At 39.4% G+C, this 11,099-nt stretch overlaps 1 protein-coding gene across 1 annotated transcript in view; it reads right to left on the bottom strand.

Annotated features, from left to right (window-relative positions):
- Positions 1–253: 253 nt before the first annotated feature.
- The window catches only part of LOC131164765 (ABC transporter G family member 29-like), a 28,101-nt gene continuing 17,255 nt past the window's right edge, over positions 254–11,099 (bottom strand). Inside the window, exons 2-22 of the mRNA XM_058122203.1 lie at positions 10,292–10,501; positions 10,023–10,107; positions 9,577–9,736; positions 9,413–9,489; positions 9,216–9,269; positions 9,010–9,100; positions 8,572–8,873; positions 4,526–5,121; positions 4,212–4,372; positions 3,848–3,957; positions 3,506–3,659; positions 3,244–3,381; positions 2,986–3,140; positions 2,490–2,825; positions 2,110–2,400; positions 1,954–2,037; positions 1,714–1,847; positions 1,392–1,619; positions 1,087–1,258; positions 738–992; positions 254–648 (exon numbers count right to left, since the gene is read on the bottom strand). Coding sequence (XP_057978186.1) covers positions 376–648; positions 738–992; positions 1,087–1,258; positions 1,392–1,619; positions 1,714–1,847; positions 1,954–2,037; positions 2,110–2,400; positions 2,490–2,825; positions 2,986–3,140; positions 3,244–3,381; positions 3,506–3,659; positions 3,848–3,957; positions 4,212–4,372; positions 4,526–5,121; positions 8,572–8,873; positions 9,010–9,100; positions 9,216–9,269; positions 9,413–9,489; positions 9,577–9,736; positions 10,023–10,107; positions 10,292–10,501 — 4,066 coding nt within the window. The 3' untranslated portion in view covers positions 254–375. The remainder of the gene's footprint in view (positions 649–737; positions 993–1,086; positions 1,259–1,391; positions 1,620–1,713; positions 1,848–1,953; positions 2,038–2,109; positions 2,401–2,489; positions 2,826–2,985; positions 3,141–3,243; positions 3,382–3,505; positions 3,660–3,847; positions 3,958–4,211; positions 4,373–4,525; positions 5,122–8,571; positions 8,874–9,009; positions 9,101–9,215; positions 9,270–9,412; positions 9,490–9,576; positions 9,737–10,022; positions 10,108–10,291; positions 10,502–11,099) is intronic.

Raw genomic sequence — 11,099 nt, 5'->3', positions numbered from 1 at the left:
TTTGTTTTTTTTTTTATATGAAGAAGAAATTTTAGATTTAGTTTTAAAGTTCTTAATTAATATATATATAGTTAACAAAAATAGTCTTGACTCAATTAGGCTCGTTTTAAATTGATTAACAAATGAGCTAAATACGGAAAAGATTGAGCTTGACTAGTTTAGTTAATGAGCACAACTCAAGCTCAATTCAATAAATGAGTGAAGTTTGAAAATGCTAAAATTTGGACCGACTAGATTTGATTGCAGCCTTATGTAAGACACATGTGACATGGGATGCATATATGATTAGAACTTGCAGGGCTATAATACATGCCTAAAACAATCTTTTTATAAGCAACATGATACAACAACATTTATTTTTTATTTTTTATTTAGCTACCTCTGTTGGTAGTTTAATTTCATAATGCATAATGCATATACGAGAGCAAAAACCACAGTGAAGCCCATCAAAACTCCAGCAACAGGTCCCAAGAAATTCAGGTTATACCCAAAATGGTTCTCCACGTACCATTTGATGCTCGGATCAGGTTCAACCCCAGGCACTTTGATGGTGTCCTCTAGGTCACCATATTGTGACACAATGAGCCCATAAACAGTCCATGCCACAGGACAAATCCAGTAATACCATATCCACCACTTGGGAATTCTCTGAAATGTCAAAAATAATTTGGGTATTGAATCAAATTATGCTTATCTGGGGAAAAAAAAAGGATGCCATATGATAGAAGTGAACTCACTGGTTTGGGGATAAAAAAGCCAGAGAATAGGGTGAAGAGAGCATAGAAGGCTGATGCGAGGATAGAAGCTAATTCATGGTTTGGTGTGATTGAAACCATCATCATCCCGTAGTATGTGAAGTAGAGGAAGGAGAAGAACGAGATGAAGAAGAACCAAGAGAACTTTGCTAGTGTCCATTGAAAGCTCAGCAATGCGTACACTATGAGTGAATAATACACGGCTTGAATAAAGATGTATGGTATTTCACAGATAACCTGCATGACAAGTAACCAATAAGTCCATTAGTGAAACTTCAATTTTCTATCATTTTCATTCATTGAAATATGTGCTTAACCCCCTTTCCCTCACTTGTGCCATAGCATATGGAAATGCAGAGTACATCCCAGCAGCTCTTTCTCTATACAATACTGTTTGTTCAATGGCGACTACGGGCTGGACAGTTGAGCAATTGTCGATTCCAATAAACAACACAGAAGCATACATTGCCCCTATGATCATAGTTAGATCAGTTGCGTTTTCCCTAGACCAACAACAGTTGCAAATGGTTAATATACTGAATCTTGTATCAGCAAGGGAATCACCCAAAATCAAAAAAAAGAAAAAGAAAAATAAAGACAGGAGAACTATTGGATTGGAGTAGGAATTGGATCGACCTTTTACTGCCCACCTGCCAAAATATAGTGCCAAGCATAAAAGCTGCAAATAAGGTGAAAGTGTATCGCACAAGGTTATAGTTGGGACTTCTCCAATAAGTCAACCACTGTTTCCAAAAGCAGGATTTGAATTGTCCCCAAGTTGACCGAGAGTACTGTGTGGGAAAATAAAGCTCTTTTGTTCCTTGTGTTGGTGTACTCAACTCCTTTACCAGATCCTTGTTTTGCCTAAATCATGACCATGCACGTTAGGCTTTTGAACACCCATATATTGCATGACACCAACCTAGAAGCTCTAACTAGTGTGATATTTTACACTTACTGGAATAAGGCAGATGCTTTGTAATGTTCAGCCAAATCAATTCCAATACGGACTTCTACTGCAACGGAGCTGGCTTCAAGCATCCATGCAGCCGGGTTGTACTTTTCTCTAATTGTTGGGACTCCAGGAATTGCCTATAGTAATCAAGCAAATGTGTAATAAGTCCACAACTTGTTCATTCATCTTCTTTCACATGGCTGTCAGGAACAAAACATGTTTCTGGCCAGGAAAATACATTACCTCAAAGTATTTGATAATCTTGTGGGAATTTTGACCCAATGGTCCTGAGTAGATGATTTGTCCCCCTCTCTTCAAAAGTAGAAGCTGGTGGAAAATCACCTGTCAGAGAGAGAGAGAGAGAGAGAGAGAGAGAGAGAGAGAGAGAGAGAATATTACCTCATCAAAGCTTTCAAATATGTCAATACTGGGCTGGTGAATTGTGCAGACTACGGTTCTTCCAGTATCCACTGTGTTTCTCACGGTCCTCATGACAATGGCTGCTGCCCTCGCATCAAGACCTGAAGTCGGTTCGTCCATAAATATGATTGAGGGATTTGCAACAAGCTCCACTGCTATAGTCAACCTCTTCCTCTGTTCTGCTGACAAACCTGTAATCCCTGGAATCCCAACTATAGCATTTTTGAGAACATTCAGCTCGATTAACTCCATGACTTCATCAACAAAAATCTGAAAATATAAAATGCATATTAAAATTTTGTGCTCATATTCTTGCAGCATAATACTTCAAGAACAAGTTTTGAGATGAGGATTCTAACCATCTTTTCTTCATCACTGACTTCTTTAGGGAGCCGCAAAAAAGCAGAGTAGAGTAATGATTCATATACTGTTACCTGGGGAGAGTGAATATCATTTTGTTCACAATAACCAGAAATTCTTGCGAATGTTTCTTGTTTTTTTGGGAATCCGCAGATTCTAATATCCCCATCGAAATAACCACCTGTTTTTCTTCCTGCTAGAACATCCATTAATGTTGTCTTTCCTGCTCCACTAACTCCCATTAATGCAGTCAGGACCCTAGGCCTGAATGCCCCGGTCACTTCTTTTAGCAGTTGTAATCTGTCTTCTTTCTCAGTCGCTTGTTTCTTCATCTCCTGTTAAATACTAGCATGGTAAGTTAAGTAACTAAAGTTTGTTATAGACTATGCAATATTATAAAAAGGTGATTAAAAAAAAAAAAGAAAAGAGTTGTTAGGCTATAGTTACGAATATGGAGCTTGAAAACAGAAAAATGAGAGAGAAAAACATTCCCACCAAGGGCATGTCCACGTAGTAATTGATGTTGTTGAATGACATGGATAGAGGCGTAAAAGGAAGAACCATTCCTCTCTTCAGAGTAACGTCATCTGTTGAATCACTGCTAGACCTTTTGCCATTGGGCTGCTCTCTCTTTTTTTCCATTGCTACTCCTGAAAGTTCCCAGTCCATCTCAAAAACTGTGACTGAAAAATCTAGGTTTCTGCAATTTAAGCTCAATGAATTTCTCACCAAGTATGTTGCTGAGCTTCTTACCTGTATTATTTCCATGAGTTAATGTTTGTCCCTCCAGCCTTCTTGTTACATGTACTTGTTGTTTTACCTTTCCTTCTTGGTCGAATGCTTCCTCATTTGTAGTTTTGTCGGATATTATAGCTTGTGGCTTTCCAAGGGCTATTGCCAAGGAAGAAAGGATTAAAATGAGAAAATCAGGGGTCTTGACAAAAAGTTTAGTAAATAAGACAATTATAACTTTCAAATGTTGGTTTATTGCACATGAAAGATCTATTACACTTACGATTTAAGTACATGAGTGATAAGATGAACAGGAAGTTGAAGAGGATAATAAACCCAAAAAGGGCCATGACCCCAATCCAATACCAGATACTGTTGGGAGAGACACTGAAGCTCTCTAGTACTGCCACTCCCAATCGCGTCATATTGTCTGATGCCTGCAATTAATCAATCTTTCTAACAATTTGCTACCTTGATTATCTCTCTATGTATGTGCATGCCAGCATTACACACACACACACACCACAAGTTGAGCTTAAATGTGTACCCTGTGATTCACTGTCTCCACTAATATTATGGAAAATTGTTGTCGTCTGAAAAGCAATAGAAATGAAAAATATCATACCATTTTGTTCATCCATCTCGGAGAAAGCATCTCATTGACTGTCATAGCCTTGAAACCATAAGCCATAGGTGACACCCAGTTGCCCCATTTCAACCATACAGGAAGCTCACCTATTACATCAAAAAGGTAAATCTTGTTCGTCATTAAACTGGTAAATAATTTTTCTTGCAGTAACTGGAACAAAAAAAAAAAAAAAACCCATGTCTTGTTTGTAGATTGGCATTGGAGACTGACAAATATCACTCTGGCTGCAAAGATAAGTTGAAAATAAACATTTTATTTCATTAAATTTGTTTCATATTGCCTATTCAGTCTTAGGTTTCCAAAATTACAGTTAAGATCACAAAATTAATGAGTAACTAACCTTTTGAGATGAACAGTCCTCCAAGAAGAAACAGAAGTAGCAAATAAAGTCCTCCACCAGTGTGAGCAATGATCATGGTCCTGCATACTCCAGTAATCAGCCTTAATATCCCGCAGGCAGTTTGTTGGATTAAAAATACTAACAGCAGCTGCTTGAAAAACCTGTAAGAGAGAGGACTAAAAGTTGGACTACTTATTGTTTTTCTTAGCTTCACTGAGGAACCCAGTAAGAAAGAAGTAGATTGCCTTCTGCCATGAAGCTCATTATTACTTCACGTCATATGTTATATTCAGTTTTTGGCATAATTAGGTTACCTGTTAGCTTCTGGTGTATATCCAATAGTGAAGTATGTAACTGTCATCCACACTCTGGATTCTAAAAGTGACAAAGGGATCCTAAGCAAAATATTTGGGAGAGTGAAAACCCATGCTGGATAGAATAAAAGATCCCTTTGCTTGTAGAACACGGGTAGCCTCATCATGGTTGCTGGCAGCTCAGCGAAACCATTGAACGTGTTGATTATAATAGAAAATATTATTGCACCAATATATAGTAGCCCATCATCATATTTGATGTCAAGTGTTGTCCTCAAGAACATTGTAGATAACAATATTGCAACAATTGTAATCTGAATGGTCTTGAAGACATGAACAAAAGCATTTCTCCTGATCATGAGCCACTCTTTATCAAAAGAGGCTTTCAAAAGATCCATTTTTGGAACCGAGCTTTTTGTGAAAACAAGAGCTGATTCATGATTTTGTCTCTTGTCATAGGCAATAGAGAGATCATCCGCAAGCTTTAGTCCTACATGGAAATCCTTAAACATGGTTGCAAATTCACCAACTGCTACATAATGGTAGGGCTTTCTCCTATCAGCCCAGTACTGCTCTTGATCCTTCTTTGATGTAACCTGCGACCATTGCACAAAGAGAACATGAATTTATGTTTTGATTTCACATTTACTCTATGCAGATGACATTTTGATTTTTCTTAATGGAGAGAAACGATTCATGCGGCATCTTATTAGTGTTTTGGGTATCTATGAGAAGTGGCTTGGGCAAATGATTAGCAGAGAAAAATCAGCTATCTTCTTTTCAAAGAAAATTCCATTGTGGCAGAGGCGGAGTCTGATAAGATTAACGAGATTTGTGGAGGGTGTTTTCCCGATTACTTACTTAGGTGTCCTGCTTGTTTCTGGGCATTTTATGATTATATCCTTGGAGCCATTGGTTCAAAAAATAAAAAGTAAGGTGGTGGGGTGGAAGCTAAAGCTGCTCTCGCAAGGTGGTCTTCTAATTCTTTTAAAGCATGTCCTCACATGTGTGGCGACTCATTTGTTGGCGGTATTAGACATTCCGAAGGCAGTCCACAAGAAGATGAATTCTATCCTCTCAACTTTCTTTTGGGGTGAGATGTGCCCGTGGTCTAAACTGTGCAAGCCCGGTAGTGAGGGTCGATTAGGTGTTGTGATTTTGGTGAAGTTCAAAAATCTCTACATATGAAATTTGCATGGAGGCTCATGACTTTAGACAATCTTTGGACAAAATTCTTCCGTGTTAATATGTGAAACATGGACATATCTCCATGGTGGTTTCTAAAGACTCGAGTTCTCAGTTTTGGAAATCAGTCATGTGGGTTTTACCTCAAGTGATGGAGAATGTGCAGCTGAAGGTAAAGAATGGCAAGGGTTCGTTTTGGTTTGATAATTGGTTGGCTAGTGGCCCGCTTTGTTTTCAATTTAACAATATTCAAAACCTACTGCTTAATATTAAAGATGTGTGGGTGGATGGTGCCTGGGATAGGCAACACTTAGTGGAGCTGGCTAGTAATGACAAAGCCGAAGAAGTTATTTAGAATATTGCTTGTGGGAGACCAGGTGAGGATTTTCTAATTTGGAAACTCAAAGATAAAGGAAGCTTCACGTCGTCAAGTGCATAGGATTTAATTAGAATCAAAGGGCCACATGTAAGGGATATGGATTGGTTGTGGCACAATCTCTTACCAAAGAAGGTCAACATATGTGCTTGGAAAGCTCGTTTTGACAGCTTTCCGTTGGATGAGAAAGTTCAATCCTTTGGAATTGATCTTGCTTCTCGGTGTAACTGTTGCGAGCTGGGGCAAATAGAAACCTTGAATCATGTGCTTTGCTAAAGCTAAATTGCTGTGAAGGTTGGGGATTTTGCCATTATAGCCTTGGGGGTTCCTTGTACGACTACAGTTTCTTGGAATTGTTGTGTACAACAATGGTTTACTTATGCTAAGAGATCGTCTCAGAGGGGTGTAATCATTGGCATCTTGCCAAGTTTAATAACTTGGAGACTTTGGGTGCGTCGATGTAGAGTCTGAATGGAAGGTACTAAGGAATTGGCTGAAAGAGTTTGGTTGGCAATCAAGGTATGGCTTAGGAGGATTTCGGAGAATATGAAATCAAGTGGATCCCTTTCCACTTAGGATAGAAAAGTACTAAGTGCTTTTGAGATTCCAATTATCACTCCAAAGGCACGGACTCCTTGTGCTGTTAGGTGGGGGAACCCTCAGGTTGGGTGTGAAAAATTGAATGTAGATGGTAGATGCCGTGGAAACCCAGGGACATGTGGAGGTGGTGTGATTCGAGATTGCAGTGGGGCTTTCCTAGGTGCTTATTCTTCCTTCTTTGGCTGTGACACTAATAATAAAGCCGAACTTAGGGCCCTGACAGAGGGAGTGCGGATGTGCAAAGAGATGAGTTATATAAATGTGGAAATTGAATGTGACTCTAATGTAGTGGTCGATTGGGTTCGTTCTAGGAGATGCATGGTATTGTATTTGTGGGATTTTTGGGAAGAGCTTCTTGAGACTCTTTCCATGATTAATTTCACCATTGCTCACCAATTCAGAGAGGGAAATAAAGTTGTGGACTTCTTGGTACATCAGTAGGGGAGGCAAAACGGGCGAGCGGGCCAGGTTTGGGCGGGTCACCAACGGGCCGGGTCATAAACGGGTTGATGTTAAACGGGTCACACACATGTCAACCCTAGTCCGCCTGTTTAATAAACGGACGGGTAACGGGTCACCTGTTTAAAAAATATATTTATTTATTTTAAAATTTTTCAAAAAATTCCATATAAAATGACTTTTTTTTTAAAAAAAATATTGCATTATATTTATTAATACAGGAGTAACAGGACTGTGGAAGTTGGAGGTGTGGTCCGTGTGGACTATGGAGGCTGGAGCCTGGAGGTGTTGACTGTGGAGGCTGGAGGTGTGGCTTGATCCGGGACCATGAGTGGATCGTTCGCAGCATCGAAATCGCAGCACGTAGTAGCGCACCAAAGGAGAGTTGGAGAGGAGAGGACTGAGAGAGTGAGATCTGAGAGGAGAGTCGAAGAGGAGAGGACTGAGAGAGTGAGAGCTGTCAGGAGAACCATGGGCCGCAGCGTAGCAGCGCACTAGAGATCCAGAGGAGAGGAGAGGATTAAGAGGGTGAGAGCTAAGAGGAGATCAGAAGAGGAGAGGATTGAGAGAGTGAGAGCCGTGGGCTGCAGTGTAGCAATGCTCCAGAGGTCCAGAGGAGAGGAGAGGATAGAGAGGGTGAGAGCTGAGAGCTTGAGAGGAGAGCCGCGGCTGGCAGCGCGGGTTAGGGACTTAGGGTTTTTTTTTTTATGTGGCTGTGTGGGTGGAGAGTCGAGACTGGAATCGCCGAGGCCCGAGAGTCTTCTGACCGAGAGTCTTCTGAAGAGTGAAGAGTGAAGACTGAACTGAATATATATAAAGGATCCAAATTAACAAGTCACCCGGCGGGTGACCTGCCCGAACCCGGTTGAACCCGTTTATAAACGGGTCAACCCGTGACCCGCCCAATTATTAAACGAGTTAATTTCTTTAAACCCAAACCCGTTTTAAACGGGCGGGTCCGAATAACCCGACGGGTCATGACCCGTTTTGCCAGGCCTATACATCAGGGAGAGGAAGACACCACTATGAGATATCTAGAGTTTGCTTCTTTATCCAATCTAGTTAGAGGCATGATATGACTTGACAAAATTGGTCTTCCTAATTTAAGAGTTTAATGTGTTGTTTTTACTTTGTTTCGTTTTCGTTACGTTTTGTTTTTATTTGTTTCGTTTTCGTTACGTTTCGTTTTTATCTACTTGTAGCTTGTTTTATTGGAACCACGGTATTCTTCTGCTATAGGTGAGAGGTTTTCTAATAAAGAAAGGAGTTGCCGCCCTCTTTTATGAAAAAAAAAGAAAAAAAGAACATGAATTTATGCTAAAGACCAAATTATAGACCTATTTCTTATGTACATTCCACTCTTCGTTGTGATGACATGTTTGAATGCTTAAATATGTATTTATTTGTGCTTGATGTTTAGGTTTACCTCTTGTAAGAAGTCGGCAATGCCCTTTCTCTCAGGGCATTTGAATCCACACCTTTCAAAGAAATCTAGTATGTGCTTCCGTGGCCCCTGGTAGACAACTTGACCTTCTGATAGGAGGATAATGTCGTCAAAGAGATTGAATGTCTCAGGATCAGGTTGGAGCAGGGATACGAAGATGGTAGCTTTGGTAAGATGAGCAGTCTGCTGTAGGCACTTCACTATCTGAAAAGTTGTCGAGCTATCTAGACCCGCTGATATCTCATCCATGAATAGGGTTTTTGAGGGTCCAACTATCATCTCTCCTGCAGCCACCATATCAATTTATTATATAACCCCAACTCTAATATTTCTATTTTTTAGGACTCTAGTCATTGAATTCTCCTCAAAATTTCCTACTAGTCTCTTAAGTGACATAGAAAGATGTTAAGAGAACTAAACCTATTGTCAGTCGCCTTTTCTCACCACCAGAAATGCCTCGCATCATCTGGTCTCCAACAATTGTGTCCTTACATTTATCAAGTCCCAATATCTGTTTTCATCCATTATTTAAAAATATTTAGTTAACTGGTTGATGATGAGAGTAATGTGACAAGTAAATAAATAATCATAAATCAATGTGTGGCTGTGAAAAATGTCCTACTTACTCTCAAAACATAATCAGTCATCAGACTGTTCTTAGCTCCTTCCATTGCAGTCGCCTGGACAGAAGAAATGCCATAATTAAAACATATCAAACACACAATGACATCATAAAACAATTATGTTTGACACGGTTTGCCAGCTGCTTGTGAAGTTTCATTGACCCTGTCTCTTAGCTTGGGGAAGTTTTCTTTGGTTTTACCTTCATAAAAAGGCCCACTTCTGCATCTGGGACTATCCCAGCCTCCATCTCCCTCTTCACAAGCTCAGTTAATAGTTCTGAAACATTAACCAATTTGAATGTCAGAATCAATATATGGAATGGAAATTCAAGAGAGGCAATTACAAGTTGAGTTATCCAATTACCAAGTCTAGAGCCCACCCCTTGAAACCTTGCTGAAAAATCCAGAGTTTCCCTAACAGTTAGCACTCCTGTATGAACATCATTCTGGCTTATGTATGCCGATGTCTTCCTTGGCACAAATTCACCTAGCTCATACCCATTGTAACTCACTTCTCCACTCACCTGATGCACCCATATAATTTGTTGGGTCAAATTGAAGAATGAAGACCAAGGAAGAATGAAAGCCTGGCTTTTCATGTTTCTGTTTTTGTTTTAATCAGCCTAAAGGTAAAAAGTTCATGGCGCCAAGGAAACACAAAATCACCATAGAACCAATGGAACAGGGAAACACCCAAAGACGCCCAAAACAAAAAGAAAAGAAAAACACCAAACAAACCAAGAAGCACATAGGCTGATGACTTTAGCTGCTTGGATTGAGGTCTACAGAATTGTAGAGCCATGAACTAACCTTTAAACTTGGGTCCAACTTTCCAGCCAATGCTAGCAAAAGGGTTGTCTTCCCAGACGAGGGAGGACCCAGCAGCAGTGTCAACCTGTGACAAAATGGGAACAGGGCTTGATCACAATGGTCACTAAATTCATCATTTATTTTTCTTCACATTCTCACCCCGACAAATAGAGGGAAAAGAAAGAAATAGATGTTTTTCCTTTTTACCACATTGTCAACAGATGTTCCCGTGAAATTGGTCCAAACTCATGCCAAAGTGGTTACTGTACCTTGATGGTTTTATAATGCCGGATATATTGTTGAGGATGGTCAGCTTTGATCTCTTAGCAAATCTTAATCCGAGCAAGCCAACGAGTGACTCTAATGCGTTGCGGGTGGCGTTTACAAGTGTGGGAAGAGCTCGGCTACCCACATAACAATCTGCTCCAACAGCTAGTTCCTTGAATCTTACTTCCACTGTGGGGAGTTGGATCCCAACCCTGCAGAAAAGAGGATGTAATAAAGATTCGGTAATAATGATATCATGCATCAACTCCAAGCATATAAGGAGTTGCTCTTGAATTTGCTCGCTGAATTGAGTCAATCCACATGATGGACTTCCAATCTTAACCGGCACAGCCCAACAAGGAAACAATTAATATAAGTACTTAGATAGAATTAATTCAATTCAATCCAATTAATTTAATTTTCAAACAATGTTAGTTGAAATAAATAGAATTCTAACCCTATGTATAAGAGCATAGGGTCTGAATTTCAGACAGAACTGAACATTGTCATTGTGCTTTGGGATATGAAATTTAAAGTTTGAATTCCTTTGCTCACTACTGCAAATAAAAGGAATATATTTACTCATTTTTCCTATTTGTTTACAAAACATTTAATATTCTCACCAAATCCAACCATTTTATTAAGACTTATAATTCTTGATTATACTGTTTCTTTTAAACCATATAGCAATAGTTAGGATTAAGGATTATAAATGTAATGAAGGAAGGTAATCACTATGCCTTGATGCCTTAATTTTTTTTTTTTTATAATAATTTTCGGCTTTCTATAACACTACCATTTGTAATTTTA

This window comes from Malania oleifera, chromosome 9 (assembly GCF_029873635.1).
Source record: "Malania oleifera isolate guangnan ecotype guangnan chromosome 9, ASM2987363v1, whole genome shotgun sequence".
In the NCBI taxonomy this organism is placed as follows: Eukaryota; Viridiplantae; Streptophyta; class Magnoliopsida; order Santalales; family Ximeniaceae; genus Malania; species Malania oleifera.
The sequence above is the reverse complement of the archived record's forward strand: the minus strand, read 5'-3'. Positions and strand labels throughout refer to the sequence as shown.